The sequence below is a fragment of the Stomoxys calcitrans genome, chromosome 1 (assembly GCF_963082655.1).
Source record: "Stomoxys calcitrans chromosome 1, idStoCalc2.1, whole genome shotgun sequence".
NCBI lineage: Eukaryota > Metazoa > Arthropoda > Insecta > Diptera > Muscidae > Stomoxys > Stomoxys calcitrans.
The window spans coordinates 14,182,587-14,207,618 of record NC_081552.1 but is presented as its reverse complement, the minus strand read 5'-3'; the positions used below and the strand labels follow the sequence as shown (position 1 = coordinate 14,207,618).

The following is a 25,032-nucleotide window of genomic DNA, read 5'->3' as shown; positions in this document are numbered from 1 at the left end:
TATGCCTAGTTAGGGTTTTAAGCCTATAACAGGCGTATTTAATGCCCGATTTTGTTGAAATTTGGAACAGTTGTTGTGCCACATAAACCGATATGGGGATTTAGGGTCTAAAGCCTACAAAAGACTGGTATATTTTGGGATTTAGTGAGTAGCACCTTAGTGAGTAGCAGCTATAAGGTGGAGCACCACCTTATAGCTGCCATATAGAGCAATCTGGCATTTAGAGTCCTTAGCCCTTAAAAGGTACATTTATTACCCGATTTCGATGAAATTTTAAATTTTGACTTGTATAAGGCTTGGAGGCCACCGCAGAGGTTAGCATGTCCGCCTATGATGCTACACGTCATGTCATGTAAAAACTTCTCCACAAAGAGGTGTCGCACTGCGGCACGCCGTTCGGACTCGGCTATAAAAAGGAGGCCCTTATCATTGAGCTTAAACTTGAATCGGACAGCACTCATAGATATGTGAGAAGTTTGCCCCAATACCTTAATGGAATGTTCTTGGGCAAATTTGCGTTTGCATAAGGCTTCTCGTTATCTAAAGCTCATAACTATGCACTTAGTGGTTTTAGTCATTTTCGTTTTATTGTTAACATTATTGTTTCTGTATTACATTATGTTGCATACTTTTGTGGAATAAAAATTGGAATAATGTATTCACAAACAATGTTGCCTATTTTTAGACAGCCACTCTCTTATTCAGAACAATTCACGTAATGTTTACTAGACATTAACCCCCTTATGCCTCGTTACTGTTTTTGATCGTTTTCTAAAAAATAACATTGAATTTAATATACATTGTCTTAATTAGCCAACAATCAAGCCTGTGCCAACTAGGTTTATGAATGGGAATTGGCAGCCCAATAAATGACCAAATAATGCCAAAAATTAAAGAATTTAGCCTTAGTGAAGCCTTAATCTAGTTAATCGTTTTTTGTTACTATTTGCAAATTCTTACAAATAGATAAATAAATTTTATTTGTGACCTTTGTGGTGTGTTTTAAATTCTAAACCAACTCAAAGTAAGCAAAATGTTATTTAGCTAACCTTGTAGTATGATATCAAATTTATTTTGTGTGTTTGTGTGTTTTTTTTTTCTTTTTGTTTGTTTCTAGGTTTTTGTAACACAAGCTTTTTTTGCAATTGTTTGCATTGAAAAGCATACTATTGGGTTGCCCAAAAAGTAATTGCGGATTTTTTAAAAGAAAGTAAATGCATTTTTAATAAAACTTAGAATGAACTTTAATCAAATATACTTTTTTTACACTTTTTTTCTGAAGCAAACTAAAAGTAACAGCTGATAACTGACAGAAGAAAGAATGCAATTACAGAGTCACAAGTTGTGAAAAAATTTGTCAACGCCGACTATATGAAAAATCCGCAATTACTTTTGGGGCAACCCAAAATATGGGAAATTGTTCACAATGTATTCAAGTATCTACAAGTATGGCGGTATGAGAGATTCCCGAAGCATAAATTTTTTTTAGAAAGCATTATTTTGTAACGTCTGGGGACAATAATATTTCTAAGAAGATTGTCAATGCTAGCTACATGTCAATGAATTGTTGGTGAAATTTTCCTCCAAATTAGTTTACTTTTCTCAATTTTTACGTTGTATTGGTAGAGTTTCAAACAAAATGCAAATTTGCCCATAAATATTCCATTAGGGAGCAGGGGAAAACTTCTCACATATCACTGAGTGCTGTCCGATTCAAGTTTAAGCTCAATGATAAAGGCCTACTTTTTATAGTCGAGTCCGAACGGCGAGCCGCAGAGCGACACCCCTTAGGGGAGAGGTTTTTACATGGCAAAGTACCCCTCAAATGTCGCCAGCATTAGAAGGGGATAACCACCGCTGAACTTTTCTTTTTCTGATCTCTCCACCAGTATTCCAACACAGGCGTTCCGTGTCAAAGAAAGACATGGTAACCTATGCGCTACGGTGGCCTCCAAGGATTCAAGCAAACGGTTATTATATACATGATATATGGTAAAAGGTCCAATCAATTTTACATTTTTTCATGGAAACGCCCATAATAACACCGGAACCCATTATTCCTACCCCAAAAAAGCTTTCATAAGACAATATCAATAGCAACAGTTACACACAGTATATCATATATCTTTTTAACTGCGCAACTAATTTATCATTTGATGTGGGTGCAAACGACAGCTTCAGAAAGAAATATACGAAAAAACCCAAAAATAGAAAATATCTACACTGAAAAATTAGCAATCTTAATGTAAAGATAATCAGTTTTCCAACTTTTTAAGGAAACATTACATTAGCTGAAAACCATTTTCCTCCATATTAAAAAAAAATTTTTTAAATGGTAGGTAAATAAATCCTTAGCTCTGCGTTTTGTTATTAAAGACAAACGTTTAAAATTAAGGTCATAATATTGTTGAATTTGGGACAAGATAACAGTTAACCGCACTCAAAGACGCTCAATAGTCTTACAAATAGAAACCTCTTTAAATGTTTAATTTTTTGTAGGTCAAGATGCTAAGTATTGTATAAAGAAGAATTTGTCAACAAATAATAATTGGACAGTCATCTATGAAGTAAAATAAGAATCAATCAGCGATCAAAATTTGAAACGGATGGTCATGTCCTTTATTAATTAGGAAATTAAATTTTAAAATAGCATTTTTTTTTCAAAGTTTAGATTCTTTGGCTCGTTTTTATTGCATAAGGAATAATCTTATATTTTGGGAGAACTTTTGTTTCAGTGTAACAATTTTATTGTTATCTATTTTCTCATATGCCGCAATATACGCAAACACTTTTTGTTATTATAAAAATAAGTCATATCTTATGATTGGAAAACAGTTTTTAAACAAGGTTAAAAATACAAAAATTTTTATCAAAATTTGAAAAGTGTTTCTTTCAAACAAATAGAAACGTGCTTTTACTAAATTTCTACCAAAAAGGCAAAAATTTAAATTAGAAGCCAAATTGGACCACAGACTTGGCACGATTGTTGAAAATCGTAAAAACACACTACGTGCAAATTTTCAGCCCAATCAGATGACAATAAATAATAAGGGCTTCAGAAGCTCCAGATGCAGGGTTATTGACCGATTTGGACCATACTTGGCGCAGTTATTGGAAGTTGTAACGAAGTCGTAGCACTACGTGCAAAATTTCAGCTCAATGGGATTATAATAGCGGCTTATAGGGCCTCAAGAATCCAAATCGAGATATCGGTTTATATGGGACCTATGTTAGGTTACTCATCGATTTGGACTGTACTTGGCACAGTTGCTGGAAGTCAATTCGTATTAATTCAGCTCAATCAGCTACAACTGCTGCTTCTAGGAGCTCAAGATCTCAAGTCAGGAGATCGATTAATATGGGAGCTATATCAGGTTATAAACCGATTGAAACCGTACTTGGCACAGTCATGACAAAAAACTATGTGCAAAATTTCACACCAATCGGATTACAATTGCGGCTTCCAGAAATCAATTCAAGAGATGAGTTTATGTGGGAGCTTTATTGAAATCTGAACCGATATGGCTCATTTGCAATCCCCAACGACCTATACCAATAAGAAGAATCTGGAAAATCGGCTAGCTTTACGCGTTCGACTGCCATCGTGATTTCGACAGACGGACGGACATGGCAAGATTGACTCGCAATGTACTATATGGGGTCGCAGATCAATATTTCGCGGTGTTACAAACGGAATGGCTAGATTAGTGTACCCCCATTCTATGGTGGTGGGTTTAAAAATGAATGTAAGTCAGTCGCTTTTGCAAAGACGGAAACAGGCAGACAATTGCTTTGGCCAAAGTGGCTATTGAGTGCCAAATTTTGGGTCTCACGCAGTTCCCTGGTGGGTATACATTTTCACTTGTTTCAACTGACATAGTTCTTAACAAAAATCAGAAGCATTAAGAGGGGATGACCACCGCAGAAAATTTTTTTCCCAGGATTCGGACTCAGGCGTTCAGCGTGATAGGCGGACATGGTAAGCTCTGCGCTGCGGTGGCCTCCTATAGTGGTGAGTATAAAAATCTGATAGAAAATAGGGTGCTAGAAGTTTTTCTCAAGAAACCATGGGCATAAAATTAATCGAAATTCTGTTTGATAATGGTTTTGAAACCCTAATTAATTTCTTCTATTCTATGGATGGTCTTCAGTTTATATAATTAATATTTTATAAGTAGATGGGGACAGTAGGGATACAACCATAAAATGTAAAAAAAAAATTCGTTTTCATATCCTTCACCAAAGGAAGAGGATATACTAATTACGTCATTCCGTTTGTAACACATTGAAATATTTATCTGAGACCCAACAATGTACATATATATATTCTTGATCGTTTTGATATTCCAAGTCGATTTAGCCATGACCGACCGTCCATCCGTCTGTCGTAGGCGCATTTGTAATTATATACAAATATTTTCTATTAGTGTAGGTCGGTTGGGATTGTAAATGGGCCATATCGGTCCGTGTTTTAATGTAGCTGCCATATAAATCGAACTCGCAAATTGTCTTCTTGGGCCTCTAGAGGGCGTAATTCTAATCCAATTAGGCTGAAATTCCGCATAAGGTGTTTTGTTTTGACTTCTAATAACTGTGCCAAGTACATTCCACATCGCTTCATAATCTGTTATAGCTGCCATATAAACCGATCTCGGATCTTCTTGACCCTCTAGAGAGCGCAATGATTATACGATTTAGCAGAAATTCCGCATAAGATATAGCTGTCATATATTTGGCTGAAATTTTGTATCAGCTGTTCTGTTTTTACTTCAATAACATATCCAAGAATGGTTTAAATCGGTTCATAGTCTGTTATAGTTGCCATATAAACCGATCTCGGATCTTGACTTCTTGAGTCTCTAAAGGGCGCAATTATTATCCAATATCGCAGAAATACCGCACAAGGTGTTTTGTTTTGACTTCTAATAACTGTGCCAAGTATAGTTTATATTGGTTCATAACATAATAAAGCTGCCATATAAAACGAACTAGGGTCTTGATTTCTTTAGCCTCTAGAGGGCTCAATTAAATATTATCCGACGTGGCGGAAATCTGCACAAGGTATTTTGTATTTACTTCTAAAAACTGTGCCAAAAATGGTTCAAATCGGTCCATAACCTGATATAGCTGTCATATAAACCGAGCTCGGATCTTGACTTCTTGAGCCTCTAGAGGGCGCAATTATTATCCATATGGCTGAAATACCGCACAAAGTGACTACTGATAACTGTGCCAAGTACAGTCTACATCGCTTCATAATCTGTTATAGCTGCCATATAAACCTATCTCGGATCTTGATTTCTTGAACCCCTAGAAGGCGCAATAATTATCCAATTTAGATGAAATTCCGCACAAGGTGTTTTGTTTTGTCTTCTAACAAATGTGCCAAATATACTCCATATCGGTTTATAACCTGATATAGCTGTCATATAAATCGAACTCGGATCTTGATTTCTTGGACCTCCAGAGGGCGCAATTGTTACCCGATGTTCCTGAAATTCCACACAAGGTGCTATGCAAATATAGTCCATATTGGTTCATAACCTGATATAGCAGCCATATAAACCAAACTTGAATCTTGATTTTAAGAGCCTCTAGAGGGCGCAATCCTTATCCGACTTGGCTGAAATTTTGCTATGTTTTCCTACAGCCGTGCCAAGTTTTGTCATAATAGGCTTATAAACTCATATAGCTCCCACATAAACCGATTGCCCGATTAGACTTATTAAACCTCTGGGGCGCAATTTTTTGGTTGAAATTTAAAACATGCTATTTTCTAAGACTTCTAATACGTTCCATCTGTATTTGTAGATCTATCTCCTATAATTTTGAACAAGTCATTCAAAGAACGTGCCAATTGCGATCCATGGTGGAGGGCATATAATATTCGCCCCGGGCGAACTAACTCGCTTTTTCTAGTTTTATTTAAATGTTGCCGGCTATTTTTAGAATGCCTTTAAAAATTACATAAAATTGATGAATGAATGATTTCTCAAAATTAATTTCACCTGACAATTTCGTAATTTTGAACCAGTTTAATTTTTTGCTAATTCAAAACTTGTCATTATGTTTATTGTATAATTCCCTATAAGCCACATTTATTATACAAATATTGTTAACTTATGCAAATTATTATCAAATTATTTGCTATTAATTAGTTTAAATTTATAACCAAACATTTCGCCCGCCCAATGACTGTTTCAGGTTCTTCAAGCGTGCCAAAGTAGAATACCTAACATTAAAAATTTAAATTTTAAGTTTTGCTTTCATTCATTTGCCGTTAGAGGCATGACGATAGAGACCAAGTGGATGGGTAACTGAACTTTAAAACCTTTTTTATGGAGAATATACGAAATAATGTTGTATAGAAATGGAATATAAATGAATGAACTTTTATTTTCATTAATACCATTTTTTATTAATTATGTATTTCTATTTTATGACGTGTCATATGACAATACCTTCTAACAAACGGGCATGCAAAAATAAAAAAAAAAAACGTTTTCAAGGTTAATTCAAACAAAAAAGTGTTTTAAAACTGAATCATAACTCAAACCTGCCCCTTAAATAATACGTTGTTGTGTGCAGCCATTGTTAAGTAGAAAAAAAAAATTAACAAAATACCAAAAACAAGAAAGAATAAAAGTAAGATTTTAGCCAAAAGCTCAGTGTTTGAAGGACGCTGTAGAGAATATTGTTAATTTGTCATATGGTATATTATAAGTTATATTTTTAACGGAAATAAAAACTCAAGTATAATGGTGAGGTAAGGTGGTAGTGGAAATCTGCAATTAGTCTCACTTAGACATTTAAGTCTATTGTGATACCACAGCAACAAAAGACGGAAGGACTTCTAATTCCTGCCATTGAAACAGTCAGATCGCTTTACGAAGCCAAATGAGAACCTAGGGAGATATGTAACGACTGCCTGAGCATAATACGGTACTACCGGCGGAGATCCGGGCGATCACGGAACGCGTCAAGTGGTGTGGTATTAACGCAAAGACGTCGAGTGTAAACATACACAGTAAACTGGCCATCGGGGCGATAACAACTAGCACGGTAAAGTCACGAGTGTAATAAGGAGATTAACACCTTCTCTGAGGATGGCACGATTCGCATTGTTTGGGTGTCGGGCCATAGAGCCATAGTAAGGGGGAATGAAAAAGCAGACGATTTGGCAGTGAAGACCAGAGGACTGCCGTCAATAAACTTAATTAACTTAAAGCCTTTTGGGACGACATAGCCCGAGTTAAGGGCGTGGAACGGTGAAATGGTCGGTAAGACGGCGACACCCCTATGGGGAGATCCGGATAGTGAGAGGAAGAGGCTATTTCTGAAAGAAAGTAAAAAGGAGCTTAGTTTAGCTTTTGGTATCATAACAGGTAAAATAGGACTACGTGCTCACTTATGCCAATTAGGTGCGCGACACAATATCTGACATGAACCAACTTAGGGGCGTGGTATGGAAAAGTGGCATAAGTAACATGGAATTCTTGACCTAGATTTTCTTTTTCGAGGATTCTTTTAATATTTAGAGCACACAACAAGCCGATCACTAGCTTAAGTGCATATCTATAGTGGCATTGGGCCGATTAACATTCACACCCTCTTTTCAATCGAAGCTAACCACGGATATTCATAAATCAACAACAGATTTTTGGGAACGATACGATCAAAATTTCCTACAAAGGTACGCATTCTGACAACGTCTGGTGTTCTGCCGAAAACTAAAGCTATTTATAAAGGACGGTGCATGAAATTGACAACGCACGTTCATTAAATCATTCGGCACGTTGGCAGTTCTTCCACAACGCTGTTTATGATATTAACACTATTGGTGGATGATTTTACAACGTATTTTTACTATCAGTGTAGTTCGGTAGAGTATGAATGATAATGAATATAAATGGGTAAGTGCGTCAAAAAAATGCTTAACCCTTCGCATAAGTCTGAATGTTCTACGACCAATTCAAGTGGCAAACAGTGACAGCTTTGGTGATCCGCAAAAGAAGAATCATTGTGAGCGAGTTGAAAGCCCTCCACAGAAAAAAATAAAAAATAAATAAAATACGCAGAAAAAAACAACTCACCTACCAAATTTGTATTTGAAATAGTTTATTAACAACAGATGCTGAAGCAGATATGTAGACACTTGACAGATAAAATAGTTGAAATTTTATGGATTTTCAACAAATTATTTTGTTGAGTTATTTCCCCGGTCAAAGCGTTTTTTCTTTTTTCTTTAAACTTATTTTAGAAAATTCGGCATAAAAATATATGGGTTTCGTATTAAAAAAATTTTTTTAAGTACTTTCTACATTCTTTTAAAATTGAATTTTATTGAGACACTTTTACTGTGTGCAAATACTTACTAAATTATTTCATCATCAATAGAGGAGGATGCATGCAAGACTACCAAACATGATATTATGAGTTCAAGCCTTCGCGGCGGCAAAATTGATAAAATTGTTTAAGAGTAATAGTAGAGAGAGTGGCCTGAGAGCAGGTGGAGCAAGCACATGTGCTGTAGTGTTTACTGGTTTTGTTTTGCTGTTTATGAATTATATTGTTGTAGTTGTTGTTATATGCTGGATTGCACAGAGTTCCATTCTACGACTTAATTTTTGCTTTGCGTCGTTGAGGTTCAAAATAAATTGTTGCAGGAAAATTAACAAATTTTGTCGTCGTTTTTTCGACTAAAGTTGTTGGTTCTCAAAATTATTTTTATCTGTGTATGAGAGACACTAAAACGTTTAGGGACAAATGACATTTAAAAGTTGCTAAGCACAGTTCTGTTATTAAAAATTTACATTCCGATTTCCAACAGGCATACTTTCAGAGTTATTTGGATAGAGTTATGTTATGATACACAATTATATTAAAAACCTGCCCTTTTCGAATAAATCCGTTATGAACTAAAATAAAAAATTACTTATGGGAGTTGTTGTTTCGAACATTAAAATACCTATTTTGGGATGGATATTTCTTTATCTCGTAAATATTACCTAAAAATGTATGTGCTTAGAAATTCTTGATGTGGCAGCCCTCTGTGTATTGCTCTAATGTTTTTGTCATTTGACATAGCAGCATTTTTTTTACAAGAGAATAATTATTGGCCCGGAACACGAATAATCGATTGCGGCTATCGAATCACTTTTGCAATTGAAGAGTTCTTGGTTTTTCAATAAAATAAAGGTCCATTTGCGAAGCAGCTACTGGATTTACAATAAACAAAGTTAGTTACTTTCAATAATGCTACGTTTATGTCGTTTGATATGTTGAAGCGAAACATTACACGGTTACAATAAAAGAAAAACTTCGTGATAATAGTATTTCGTTTGTCGTAAAAAAGTCTCTAACGTTTTATTTTTTGCGTGTAGCTGAGCAATGGGAGGTAAGTATCTGTTGAAAAATTTACGCGATGGACATTTGATAAAAGAAAGAACGGACGGACGGACAAAGATGACTACGTCGATCTACGATCGTTTCAAACCATATTCAATATTATACATACATTTTTCTACCTCATTCGCATTTATATACTTACTATTTTCTTTAAAAGTGTATTGGATTTTTAGAAACATGCCAAGACTTACCTGTAAGAAAAGAAAAATATTAAAATATAAGTATAGGAATATATTTAAGTAATTTTATATGTATGTCTGAAATAAAAGAATCTGACGATGGCCTCCAAAAAAACTTTTTTTGTTCATTATTTTTCAAAATTTTTCGATCCTCTTTTAACGAAAATTAAAGAAAAACCACTTGGAGCTCAATCCACGTTGGGCGCCAAACCTTTTTTGAAGGTACAAATTTTCGTTCGTACATTTGATTTTGACACTATTACCTCAAACAGAAATGCAACAAAAATATGTAGTTTGTCGGGCACCAGTTTGGGCGCCAATTTTCTTCATTTAAACTATTTTACTGTTTGTTTCTCTATTTGTCACTTTTCTATTTAACTGATATTTTTAATTCTTATAAATAGCACTAACTGTAGTTCATTCTTAATTCATACAAAGGATACGCGATCATTGAACCCCTGCCTATCTAGTCATTTACCCTAAAATGCGTAGTCCCCAAAAAAAAAAAATAAAATTTCCTGTGTGCATCTCAGTCAACAAGTTGCTTTGTTGTACGCATAACAAAAATAAAACGTAAAATTTTGCACAACATTGCAACTTTGCCCAGCCCACACACCACACACTCCAGTGTATGAATGAGGCCAAGCTAAATGTTGGTTGCCACACAGAGCCATTCCAGCAAATAGACACAACATGAGGTATTTTACCAGAGAAGAAAGAAGAAAATAATTTGTAAAATTGAAACTTGTAGTCATTCAATTTGTTTGCAGGGAACTTTAACAACAGCGATACGTTTTCCAGATGCGAATGCAACTCGTAGGTAAATGCATTTGCTATGGTGTGTACACACCATCAGAGATGCATAGAGTATCAGAACTAAAAAATTTTGAATATGGCACATATGGTTCAAATCAACGTTTGGTTTTTCTTGGAATTGCTTGGATGCATAGGCAATTGGATTAATATGACTAGATAGTGATTGTGAAATAGCTGTGGGGAAATATTGGGGGGAAAATGCATAGAAAAAACAAAACAACAAAAAACATATTCTCCAGATTAACCCAAGAAATATGTTGGAAAATTGAAAAACAAAACAAAAAAGATTTTCATAAATGTGTCGCTTCACATTCATGTGGGTAGATAAGTGGCTAAGCGGGAGTATGTTAAGTTAATGAAACTGTTGTAACTTCTACTCAGAGGAAACTGCTGGAAATATCATAAAGTCTAAGAGAAGAACATGTGTTCTGCACAAAAATATAAGAAAAGCTAGTAAAAATTAAAAAAAAAATATTTTTAAAAATGGGACTTTAGAAAATTTTGTACCTTCAAAGAATGTATCGAATAGTTTTGTGAGGGATAAAGTAAAATAAATGATTATGATGCTTATTTTCAACATAGGGGTTCCCCGTTGGGCGCCAAATATTTTCAAACACCCAACTGTAGCACAAAAACACGTTTGGCGCCTTTTTAAAGCACAACATTGACATTTTCTTTGATAATATTTTCTCAATCTGAATTTTATACGAAGTTTTCACATTTGTCGCGTCACACGTCAGTAGCAAATTTTTTTAAACTACAATTTTGTCATATTTTTTTATCCACCACCATAGGATAGGGGGTATATTCATTTAGTCATTTCGTTTGCAACACATCGAAATATCAATTTCCGAGCCTACAAAGTGTACATATTTCGGATCGTCGTAAAATTCTAAGACGATTTAACGATGTCCGTGTGTCTGTCCGTCTGTTGTAAACATTCTACAGCCTTCAAAAATTGAGATATGGAGCCGAAATTAAGCACAGGTACGTCTTTTTGATGCACACTGGTTAAGTTCTTGAACGGGCCAAATCGGACCATATTTGGATATAGCTGCTATACATAGACCGATCTGCGGATAAAGGGTCTAATGCCCATAAATGCATTATTTCTCATCCGATTTCGCTGAAATTTAAAACAGTGAGTAGTATGAGACTCCGAACATCTGATCCAATTATGGTTCAGATTGGACTATATTTAGATATTGATATAGTATGGGCTTCAGGCCGATAAAAGGTCTGAAGCCCATAAAAGCTTTATTTATTATCCGATTTTGCTGAAATTTTAAACAGTGAGTTATTTTAAGCCTACCCTCATCTGACTTAAATGTAGATATAGCGGACTATATTTAGATATAGCTGCCATATGACCGATCTCCCGATAAAGGGTCTGAAGCCCATAAAAGCTCTATTTTTTAACAGATTTCGCTGAAATTTGAAACAGTGAGTAGTTTAAGCCCTCCCAACAACGGACCCAAATATGGTTCAGATCGGACTATATTAAGATATAGCTGTCATCAGACCATAGTCTGAAGCCCATTAAAACTTTTTTTATAACTCGATTTCAATGAAATTTGAAACAATGAGTTTTGAGCCTCCTGATATCCGACCCACATATGGTTTAGATCGGACTATATTAAGATATAGCTATCATATAGACCGATCTGCCGATAAAGGGGCTAAGGGCCATAAAAGCTTTACTTTTTATCCGATTTCGCGGAAATTTCATACAGTTAGTTGTTTAAGCCGACATCCTCTCTAAATATGTTTCAGATCGAATTGTGTTTAGATATAGCTGCCATATAGACCGATCTGCCTTTTAAATATCTGAAATCTTTAAATACTGCATTTGTTACCCAATTTCGCTGAAATTTGAATCAGTGAGTTGTTTTAAGCCACCCGCCATCTGATCGAAATATGATAAAGATCGGACTGTATTTATACATAGCCGTCATATAGACCGATATGCCGATTAAGAGTCTGAAGCTCCTAAAAGCTTTATTTATTACCCGATTTCGTTGAAATTTGAGTTGTTTTAAGCCTCCCGACAGGATTCACTGAATAAGGTTAAGCCAAGCGATCAGCCGATATACTTTTTTTTTAATATTTGGCAGTACTTGGCATTGAGGATGTCAACTTGTTCTCTTTTTACATTCATTCTTTGTTTACGTTTACTCCTATATGATGACATTTTCAATCGTCAGATTTGACATCCTTAATGATGTTTATGGGGCCTATCCACTTTGTGTTTTGCATGTGACCTAACCTTCTATTAGTGAATCCTGGCCTCCCGACATCCCACCCAAATAGGAGTCCGATCAGACTATATAGATATAGCTGTCATACAGACCGATCTTCCAATTTAGGGCCTTAATCCTATAAAAAGAAGATTTATTGTCTGAAAATGTTGCTTGTATATGAGTTCTCGGGGTCTAAATAAAATATGATCGAGACCAGCCCCTATTAAGATATAACTACGAATATAGTAGTGGAGTTATAATAAAATAGGATGAATATTGTATGCTTGTTTAATTTGGTTCAGAGGGGTCCAGATTTGGTTATAGGTGCCATATAGAACGATCTCTCAATTTAAAGTCATGGCCCTATAAAAACCACATTTATTATCCGATTTCCTTGAAATTTGTCACAATGACTTATGCTAGGCTTGTCGATATCCGTGTCCTATATGGTTCAGATCGGTTTATATTTAGATATAGTTGCCAAAAAGACCAATATTTTGTTCTACAGAATTGAAAAGTGACTTATATTCATTAGACCACTCAATGTCCCGTGCCGAAGTTAGTTGCATAATCTTCCCCGGATTGTGCCGTAAGGGGTTTTACATATATACCCGAGATGGTGGGTATCCAAAGTTCGGCCCGGGCGAACTTAATGCCTTTCTACTTGTTTGTAGTATTTTATTTTTATTGCCGAATTTAGTTGCATAATCTTCCCCGGACAGTGACGTAAAGGGGTTTACATATATACCCGAGGTGGTTGGTATCCAAAGTTCGGCCCGGGCGAACTTAATGCCTTTCTACTTGTTTTTAGTATTTTATTTTTTTAACCTGAATTGCGTTAGTGTTTACATATAATTTAGATATAGTGCAGTACATTGGGAGCCAATTTTTTGAAAAAAGTACAACTTTGCATGCCACTCAATGGACGCCAAATTTTTTAAAAATAAAAGTTCAAACATGGATTTTAAAAATATAAACTGTTTATATTGATCATGCTCCATATTGGGCGCAAATCCTTTTGAAAATGCGTGTTAGCAACATTTCCATTTAACAACAATTCATAAACATGAATCATGGTAGTACGAAATTGAAAAATTGTGAGTGCTCTATATTAACAGCTATATCTTTTTAAAAGTATATACCTTTGACATATTTGCAATTGATAACCACAACTTTTTTGAATTTGTAATGGATTTTTAAAATCCATGTTTGCACAAATAACCATATATTTTATGGCACGGTTTTTAGTATAAATATAAAAGTTCTAAATATATAGTGCCCCACGTTGGGAGCCACTATTTTTAAAAAGGTTTAATTTTGGCAAACTTTTATTTGCATTTCTTCCTTAAAACTTATTTTATTAGCACAAAGCTTTAAATTTAGCACATTCCAGTTTAAGCGTCAAATCTTTTTAAAAGTACAACTCTGTCACATTTCAAACAGGTAGAATTTTTTCTTCATGAATTTTACAAATACAATCATTTAAAGTTTAATATGCCCCACAGAGGGTGCCAATATATATAGTGGAGATTAGTACTGAAAATGAAAACCTCGCAATCTTTCGCAACGCCTATAAGTGGCTGCGATTTTTATGTCTCATGATTATTAAGCTTGACTCTCTTTGAAGAAAAAATAACTACGTTAATTTTAGTTAGTCTAAATTCGACTGTGACCCAATACTAGGGTTTAGCAAAGGGAATTTATTTAAATTTTATTAAATAAATTTTAAAAAATATTTTAAGGTTTAATAAAAAAGATCCTTTGTTTTTGCGCTTCTTTCGTTTGGTCACAGAATTATTTCATTTTGTTAAGGGATTTACTTCTAATTTAGGACAACGTGTTTTTGTTTCTATTTCGATAGAAAAGCGACAAAAATCCCTAAAAAAGTCTTGGCAATGTGGTGTGCAAAATGTATTGGGCAGGCTACAATTATCGCGATTTCGACCTTATCAGGGGCATCATCAGATTGTTATCCTACAAAAAGATTGCATTATATTTTTGATTTTGTTTCGGTTTCGTACATTTCTTGTATTTCAGCAGCTTAGTAAGTCTATTTAATGTATTTAAGCCGGTATCGGCTGTGCAATTAAGCTGCACATTGAAATGGGAATAGCTTAACCTTTAAGTATTTACAGGTTTCAACTGTGGAATTGACATAATAGTGTACAGCTGGAAGTTGATGACACGTGAAAGGTGCATATTTATAACAAGTGACAGTTTATTGTTTTAAATATCGTGTATGTCCGAACATTAAAACTTGAAAATAATCGTCCAAAAATGTTAAGGGTAATTTGAGTTAATATGAGACTGGAGGCCAAAACCTTCCACTTATAGGTAAACATGAATATTTTTTACTCCCATTTAATTTTTATGTTTATGACTTTGCTAAGAAAGCTTCATTTACATTTCTAACTTCTCAAAATAAGTTGTTCTTCTCTTAATTCAAAATTTAACTTGCATAAGCATTGCCGTCACTTTGTCTGCATCAGTAATGCAGGTTTTTAATAATTTGATTTTTATATCGAACGTCGTTCCGTTGCTTTTTACTCCCCTAAATAGTTGTTTGGTCAGGTGACTTGCTTTCCTGAGGCTGTCATTATATAAATCTCATTTTTTTTAACTTTTTGCAGTGTTCTGGAACAAACGCAATAAATTAGCATTCTTGAAAAATTTTTTTTTGTTCTTGTTGTCTACATTAATAATAAATGAATTTGAAATCATGGTTTTGTTTCAAATGTTCAATGCTTTTTGTGGTATTTTTTTTAAACAAATTGATTTACTTAGGCTTTTAACTCAAAAAAGTGTTAAGAAATTCGTCATGTGTATATGTTTTCAAGCCGGACATTATACTTTGGTAAGTAAGACATACTAAGACAATTGCAACCATTGTGAAACAGAAAGAATACCTTTTAGTGTCTTCCATCGACTTAATCAGAAACAAACAGTACGACATAAACACGTCTCTTGTTCATTTACCTAGAAAAAACCTACTCTACTTACTGACAGATCACTTTGGACTAACCGCGATTTGCAGAGCTCTAAGACATGGATATTGAACGCTTGTACTGTTACAATAACATTGGCCACCGTGTGGCAGAGCTTACTATGCTCGCTTATGACGCTGAACATCTGGGTTGGAATCCCCTCCTAACGTTGGCGACATTTGAGAGCTACTATGCCAAGTTTATATGACATAGCAACCATGTAAAAACTTCGCCCCAGAGAGGTGTCGCCCTGTGGCACGCCATATGGACATGAATAAAAAAATTTGTTCCACAATCTTTGAGTTTTGACATGAACTAGAATGTTCATGGTCGAATATTTAGTAACAAAATCAGGTGAATTCTGTTCCTTTAAGCCATTTCTGTTCTTCAGATGGTGTAATGATTTGACCTATGGGTCAAAATGTTACAGCTGGTACAAATTGTATAGATTTTCATTTTCTTAAAACGTTACCCCATATATCAACTCTGGTGGTATGATGCAGTCAAATACTCATAAAATACTGTAGATGGTAGGCTGCGCCAGAAAACAACGTTGAAAAGCATGTCCATGTGACCCTGAATCAATGGGTTCAAAACATAGCTAAAACATCAAATATAATTTTAAGTGGAGCTTATCTCCCAACTAATGCAGGTGACATTTATGACGCATTAAGCCGTGTAAAACTATTCTGCTAAGTTGTACACAAGTGGAATGCTCGTGAGCATTTTTGAAGCATTTTCTTGCCTAAGTTTTAATTTCTTCATCTTGATAGATCAACTTTTACAGCTACAGACTCAAGTTTAGTTACCCTTATGTAATATCTACGATGTCGCACTAGCGTTGAAGGGATTCTGCACCATCTTTATACATATCTGTTGTTGAGTTTTTGGTCAGATAATTTCACATCCTCTGAGGGAATGTTATATACATTTGGGAATTGTTTGTTCTTAGGAGTGTTAATAGCTTTTTTATCTCGTGCACTTCAGGCGCACTCGAGGATATATATTGTTACTGGTGATATGATAATCACAATTTTATGTTCTGTTGATGCTCAGCATCACCGGCAAGCAATATTATTGTAGCGATTGCAGAAGAATTCCGTTCCTTTGTATTATTTCCTCAAACGGTATATTAATGATATTTGGAGTCAGCATGTATATATATATAGTCAGCATATACAAATTTTCCAGAATAGATTGTGATTGTAATTTCTTGATCTAGGTAGATCAATTTTACAGCTGCAGACTCAAGTTAAATTACCCTTACGTAATATCTACAATGTCGTAGCGTTGTAAAGATTTTGCACCATCCTTATATCTGCTGTTGAGTTTTTCATAAGTTTTTGGAGCAGATGATTTCACATGCTCTAATGGAATATTGTACAAAAATGTAAATTGTTTGTTCTTAAGACTGTTTATAGCTGGTGTATCTCATATACTTCAAGTGCTTTAAGAAAAAACAATTTCCATATTTGTACAACATTCCATTAGAGCATGTGAAATCATCTGCTCCAAAAACTTATGAAAAACTCAACAGATATGATAATCACAGTTTCATATCCTTTGCTGTTGATGAAAATTTCCATCGGAGACTATCCTTGTTTTCTATCGTCTTGCTTCCGAATTTTCCTAGCCTTATCATGTGGCCCTCTTATATGGTTATGCTTCTATGCTATAACAGTAGGGCAGTTATTACTGCACTATGCTATATATGGATTGCAATTGAATGTGGAACGAACGAACCAACATTCAAATTGATTTATAAGGAAAATATAAAAAAGAAAAACAAAAGCAAGAAGAAAAAAATTACCGCTTTCTGTGAGCCATATTTTTTACCGCTGGCTGCCTTTCCTAAAAGATGTGAACTTTCATCGGTGGCCAATGAGGCACCGTTGTGTTTCAAATTCGATTCCGAAGAGGTTGATGCCATATTGTTGTATTATTGGATAATGTTGTTGTCGTCTTTCTTCCGAATTTTCCTAGCCTTATCATGTGGCCCTCTTATATGGTTATGCTTCTATGCTATGACAGTACGGCAGTTATTACTGCACTATGCTATGTATGGATTGCGTTGAACGTACGAGCCAACATTCAAATTGATTTATAAGGAAAACATAAAAAAGAAAAACAAAAGCAAGAAGAAAAAAAGCACTGTTAAATTACCGCTTTCTGTGAGCCATATTTTTCACCGCTGGCTGCCTTTTCTAAAAGATGTGAACTTTCCTCAGTGGCCAATGAGGCCCGGTTGTGTTTCAAATTCGATTCCGAAGAGGTTGATGACATATTGTTGTATTATTGGATAATGTTGTTGTTGAGTATTTAAAAAAAAACGACAACTTCAAGATATATTTTGAACACTTTTTTATAAAATATTCCACTTATTAAATGGATTTATGAGAGTTTTGTTTGTTAATAAATGTTGTTTATGTTTGTTTTCACATTAAATACTTTAGTTAGGATATGTTTTAATAAGTTATAATTTGCTTTTTTGTAATATTTTCAAAATTTCTTTTTGAACAAGTTTTTTTCTTTGTTCTTGCTTAAGGCTTAGCTTTAAGTCCTTTACAATGCGATTACAAAACACAAATGTTCGATTTTTTTTTTTGATCAATTAACGCCTACGCCTTCTTTCTCTTAGTATGTTTTTAGTTTGCCATGTTACTGTTTGAACACCAAAAATCAAACACGAATTGGTTTTTGTAGTCCGTTACTCTCTCTCTCTCTGCTAGCTTAGATGCGCTTGCGCCTCACAAAGGTTACAAGCCGCAAATATGCATTCAGAGATACAAAAACACACATACAGTCTAACGCGAACCCAAACCTGTATGCATATGCATAAGCCGTGAAGAAAGGTAAGGCAGCACAAAAGTAATAAAAAACGACAAAATATTGTTTCTTTTGCCGTTTTTTGTTGCCTATTTGGAATTTTGGTTTAATACTGAAATGGTTGATGTTGGTAGGATGTAGCGCGTCCAGTCAGTCTTGTTGTAGTTATTTGTTTTTTTTCTTGCTTTAGTCAAAAGTTATACCATTGAGTATTTGTTTTATAGATCGATATATTATTCTTGTTTTTAAATGCAAGCCGTTTTATTTAAACTTTTTTCCTTGTAGACATTTGCTTTGATTTAATTTTTGTTTACTTTTTTATCTTCTTCGAATATGTTAACCGTTTAAAAATTTTGTTGTATTTTTTAGCGGTCGTTTCACTTAACACCGTCACGACTTTATGTTAAATGTCTGCTATCGTATCTTACGCGCCAAATAAAACGAAATTTTGCTACTCTCCTTATACAACAAACTGTGTGCTCATGCTCTCCTTCACATAATGTTAGTTTGGTTTACTGCATTCCTCTCAGGCCCTCTCACTTACTCTCGGCGAAAAAAACCTGTGGGGGTTTTCTGTGTAAATGAGTGAGTAATGCTGCTCATTTCAATCGTGGCATTCAAAATTTCATCAGTGCGACCTTAGTACCAGTCAAGCGGGCCCCTTGTGTCTCAACGTTTGCAGCGCTTCACTTTGTTTTTCGACACAATGCCTGCCCAATTTGTATGTATGTATGTATGTATAGTGGATTACATGGTCTCCGTGTCTTTTTCAGAGTTTCTCTCACTACATGTTGAATACGAAACAGGCACACACTTCTCATACTTTTTCTTTTAATATGAGTAAGAAAAGTCCTATGGAAACCACTGGACACATAACACGAAATCTCTTAGTTTACTTTAACTTGCATTGACGTTGTTGGTGGGTAGCTTTACGCACATATACAGTGAATGAATTTAACAGGCCTAGCCATATTTAGTTACGGATAGGGCCTTAAATTGTAATGCAGTTCGAAACAATTTTCAAATAATTATGTGTTAACCATATACCTATAAGGAAGATTGCAATCTGATTCCAATGATTTGTAGTCACATACACATGATTCAAAAAATATGCCTTTGGCTCAATAGTTGAAAGGCTCACAATCGCACTTACTTTACTTATTTTAATTGGCTATGACAGAATATTTGTTCCACTAGCCGAACGTAGAATAGCGTTCCAAGCGCCTCAATCTTCTGCGCAAAATCTCTGACACCAAGTTGCGAGGTGTCTCCCACAACTTGATCTTTCCATCGGGCTTGTGGTCTTCCCGTTTTGCGTGTACCACCGTGTTTGCCTTCAAAAGACTTCTTTGCTGAAGCTTCTTCATCCATTCTGACAACATGAACTAGCCAACGCAGCCGTTGTATTTTGATGCGTGTAACTATGCTATCGTCGTCATTCAGCTTATACAACTCGTGGTTCATACGTCACCTATATTCTCCATATATGGTCCATATATTTTACGAAGAATCTTTCTCTCAAATACTCCAAGCACTGCCTCATCTGCTTTCACAAGTACCCATGCTTCAGAACCATATAACAGCACGGGTTGTATCAGTGTCTTCGTCTGTCGAGAGGTGGCCTTGTTTCTAAACTGCTTACTTAGTCCAAAGTAGCATCTGTTTGCCAGTATTTTTCTTCGCTTAATCTCAAAACTGGTGTCATTCATTTCGGTTACGGCAGTGCCGACGTAGATAAAGTTACTGACTGTCTCCATTTTCTTTTTCTGCTCGGTTGTGCAAGGCTTTTTGGGAGTTGAAACCATCCATTTCGTCTTATCTCCATTTACTACCAGACCCATTTTCACTGTCTATCTTTCGATTCTTTCAATTCCTTCTCGGGTCTTTTCCAGGATTTGGCGCTGTGTGAATATCTGGTCCAGGGTGGATTTACCAGGTCTAAAGACGCATTGATAGGACCCAATTATTTCATTGACTTTAGGTTTTAATCTTTCACCCAGAACGCTCGAGAGTATCTTGTATGCGATGGGAAGGAGACTTATTCCTCTGTAGTTAACACACTCCGTCTTGTCTCCTTTCTTGTGTACGGGACATAATATGCTGAGGTTCCAATCATCGGGTATGCGTTCTTCTAGCCAGATTGCGCGTGTCGCCTCCGGTCTTTAATAGTTCAGCGGGTAACCCGCCGGCTCCTGCTGCCTTGTTGTTCTTTAGTCGGGTCACTGCTACTTGGACCTCATTCAGACTACGAGGTAAACATTCTATACCATCATCAGGGATTGGTTCTGCGGTATCCTTTTCGCCACCATCATCGGACACTAGCAGTTGGGTAAAATGTTCTTTCCTCAGCATGTTATCTGTGTCAGTTACCAGATTTCCTTTTTTGTCTCTGCAGGAGGATGTGCCTGCACCAAAGCCATCGTTATGATGTTTAATTCTTTGGTAGAATTTCCGGATTTCATTCTGACTCCTGTACATCTCAATCCGCTCACACTCACGTGTTTCCATTTCCTTTTCCTTTCTGCAGAATAGACGTAGAAATGTTTGCTCTATATGCCGCATTCCTGGCTTCAGTAGCATCTCGACACTCTTGGGCGTACCATGGGTTTCTTGGAGGAGGCTTCCGGTACCCAAGTACGGATTTCGCGGCATTTTCCGTTGAGTGGGCAATAGTTTGCCACTGCGCCATTATATCATCGGAACAAGGAGTGCTTTCATCAAGCAGTTCGGTCAGTGGAGTGGAGTATGCCGCTGCCATTTGTTGTGTTTGCAGCTTTTCAATGTCCAGTTCCGTGCAGTGTCAGATCGTACTTTCCTCGCCATGTTGAAACGGGTGCGAACCTTTGCTGCAACAAGGTAATGATCCGAATCTATATTCACTCCACGGATCGATCGTACATCTAACACGCTAGATGAATGACTTCCATCTATCACAACGTGATGAATTTGGTTTCTCGTGTTTTGATCGGGTGACAGCCATGTGGCTTTGTGAATATTTTTATGTTGAAATCTGGCGCTACTTACTACCATGTTTTTTGCCGCGGCGAAATCTATCAGCCTCAACCCATTACTGGACGATATCTCGTGGAGGCTAAACTTTCCGACTATTGGACTAAACATGTATTCCTTCCCTATTTTCGCATTAAAATCTCCCAAAACGATTTTAATATCATGGGCGGGGCAGAGGTCATATTCTCTCTCTAGGCGCTCGTAGAAAATATCCTTGGTCTGCTCGTCTTTGTCTTCCGTAGGGGCATGGGCAAAAATAAGGCTGATGTTAAAGATTTTGGCTTTTATGCGGATTGTGGCTAGCCTCTCATCCACCGAAGTAAAGCTGGAGACAAGGTGTTTCAGTCTCCGACAAACCACAAATCCACAGCCAAATTCATGCCTCGTGTTATGGCAGCTATAGTATAGTTCGTCACCGTTTGGTGTTGTAGTGACGCCATTCCCAGTCCATCGCACTTCCTGTAAGGCGGTAATATCTGTCTGTACTTCTCTAATACATCCGCCAGCCCGTATACTGCACCTTCTCTATAAAGATTGCGGACATTCCAGGTGCAGATCCGCAAAACATGGTCCATTTTTCGTTTGAGTGGGTCGTCAACGTTGGGGGGGTCAGTTTTTACTATTCCTTTGTTTCTCATAGTAGTTCTCAGTTTTTCCGGGGGCGGGTTACTGGCCCAGCGCCCCAACCGCATGGGTTTTGTGGGATCGCACACGTATCCCTCTTTGTGGCGAGCCGCTTGCTCGAAGATCCGACGCTCGCCGCCAGCCGCCCCTAACCTGGGAACAGACGCTGATGTTGGGCATTGGTTATTTGAAGGCGCCAATAACTCCATCTCGAGTATCATTGGCACTCAGTGTTTAATTAAGAGCCAGTGCCACCTGACTCCTCAATGAGACTCTCCTCTCAAAAATCGCTGACTGCCCGCGGCCGCATTTGCAGCTACTCCGCATAAAAACGGAGCTTTCCACCTTCCGCAACCTGTGGACGCGCCGGGTAGCTTTCAGCTAAGCTTCCCGTGATAACGATGGGCACCACACAAGTCGGAGCTCAAAGTTCCAGCCTGTGTGGTGCTCATAGCCATCCCGTATCGGCCGGGCTCACAATCGCACTGAGGACGCTAGATCTAAAACGCAGAATGTATGACTCCAGAATTCTTTGATTTTTTTACTACTACTACTACTTCGTAGTCACCGCAATGTAAATCAAGCAGAAGTCCGGTTGAGAAAGGAATGCGCTGGATGGCAGGGATCAAACAAAATAGCGAGAGTCATAAGAGGGTAAGAGACAGACGTACGGAACGGTGTCAGAACTAACAATACAGAGGATTTGGAAAAATTCCTCCTATGTGAAGGATCTGGTCAAACAGCATATTCCGAAAAAGTTGTCGAAGCCTGTCCAACCATACAAATCATGAGCTGTGAGTACAGTGGGGATATCCTTATGCGGAGGTTCCCATCTGTAATCACACCCTAAGAAAACTCGTTGAATGTATCCCCACTCCCTGGGAGGGCGAAAGGCTCAACTTGGTTAGGAAGAGGGATATTCCCAAGCTTACAAAGGCGAAGGCCTTCATGTGGAGATAGGGCAGCAAGTTCGTGACGCAACGCTTAGCCAAGTAGGCTTGGTAGTGAAAAATTGAAGGTCTTACACAGGGTGGGAAAGGACAAGGTTACCGTTCCTGTGGAAGTAGGCCTTGACCGAGTCTCCACAACAGTAATAGTACTACATGGAAGGATCTTACCATAATGCATATAAATGTGAATTATCTTATTCGTATTAATAGAAGATACGATCTAGAACAATTTCTTAGAAAGCAAGACCCAGATATTACTCTTTAAATGAGACAAAACTTAATCCCAGGCTTAAACTTCAATATCCTGATTACAAAGTTTTTAGGAGAGACAGCAAAGGTGTATTATGCGGAGGAGGAACTGTATTATTGATTAAAAATACACTAAAACATCACCATTTCTCGAATAATTCAATTCTTTATCGAAATGATACGAAATGATACGAAACGCATTACTACACAAATCGAAAGTGAAAACAAGAGGTAGCAAATCTGTAACGTCGCAAACAACTAAGCGGATAAAAAATATAAGCTTCGAAACCGATGCAATTAGAGACAGCGTTTGTCCATACCTTAGCGTTGAAACAGTTCGCAGAGTATTACGCGATAATGAATTATTTGCCCAGATTCCAAAAAAAGCACCGCTTTTCAAAAAAATCATAGCAAATGGAAATTGCAGTTTGCAAAAACTCGCATTAAATGGCCAGTCGAAAAAATGGTTGCCATGTACGGTGGTACAGGGTCCCGACAATACAGTGTGCGAAAGAAATATAGTTTCACCCAAAAATACAATGAAAGAAGCGAAAAGTCAAGCAATCGATTCACTTTTCTTTAGTATTTATAATCGTGTAAGTTAATTACATAAATTTAATATTAAATTAATTCGTTTTTTACTAAAAAATCAAACATATTTCAATTTCAAGGAAATTCGGTGCGAAATATAAATAAGATCAGTAAGGAAATTTTACAAAGTTCCAAAAAAATATATAAAATTAGTAATTGATTCTGCCTCCGTTGTAATTCTTAATACCGAAACTACGATTTTTTTATCGAGTGGACCAAGTTTTGAAAAACTTATGTCGGAAGTAGATTCGCACTGTTTCAGATTGGGAGAAATTTTTCATTCTAAGACTCCCTATAGGACTTCGATGGAATCAATATCTAGAATAAGTGCGGGCCAATTAAAAAATCTAATGTTTTTGGAAGAAAGCCTTGGTTTTGCGGCACGCGGATAATTTCAGCATTCCAACATAATTCCCAAAGATAATTTTAGTTGTAATCAAAACCAGGGAAAGCTTGCCATGAAAGGTATAGCTCTCCAAATCATGATGTACCATTCTCAAACTTTGGGCTTATTTATTTTATTTTTATTTGCGTAAACCACGCCAGCAGTACTAGAAGCCATCGGATCCATCAATATCATTACTGAACAGAACCCTTTTTCTATTTTTCCCCAATGTCTGTATGGTTTTTAGCCCAAAAGCACTTTTTATATTAATGAAGTTAAAGATAGAAGTTACAAAACAAATCTCTTTATAAAAAAGTATTCCGAAGACTTTAAAACTTGTTTAGCGAGTCTGGCAGTGACTGGGAGGGTAGACGAGTTTTTTATATGTGATGCAAAAACCTTTTCTTCGCAAGCTGTCAGTATAATTAGCGATTTTTGACGTTGTGAAAGTTTTGGGGTCTGCTCAAGACCCCTTCTTCTACTATAATTAAAGCACAAATTTCCAAAATTGTCAAAAGCATTTAAGGATCTCACTATTTTCTTTGAAACCGCTAGATTGTAAAACTTTTTGACCTTTAAAAACTTTTATTTTTCCTTTTTCTTCCATCAATAAAGGGTTTCCACCAGCCATGTCCGTATAAGGGCGTTTCTAACAACAAATTTAGTAAGAATCCATATTTTACCAATTATTACATCTAAAGATCATCAAGAAAACAAAAACAAGGTGTTTCTTTTTATCTATGTTCATAACAATTGCAGGTCCAATCTCTA

The 25,032-nt window shown here is 36.3% G+C and overlaps 1 protein-coding gene across 3 annotated transcripts in view; it reads right to left on the bottom strand.

Moving 5' to 3' along the window:
* The window catches only part of LOC106087998 (facilitated trehalose transporter Tret1-2 homolog), a 146,942-nt gene that overhangs the window by 42,511 nt on the left and 79,399 nt on the right, over positions 1–25,032 (bottom strand). Inside the window, exon 1 of one of the 3 annotated variants that reach the window (XM_013253273.2) lies at positions 17,791–18,851. The exons of 1 other annotated variant lie outside the window; for it this stretch is intronic. In XM_013253273.2, coding sequence (XP_013108727.1) covers positions 17,791–17,910 — 120 coding nt within the window. In that variant the 5' untranslated portion in view covers positions 17,911–18,851. Of the gene's footprint in view, positions 1–17,437; positions 17,546–17,790; positions 18,852–25,032 lie in introns of those variants that run through there. One more of the 3 variants, XM_013253276.2, reaches the window with a different exon arrangement.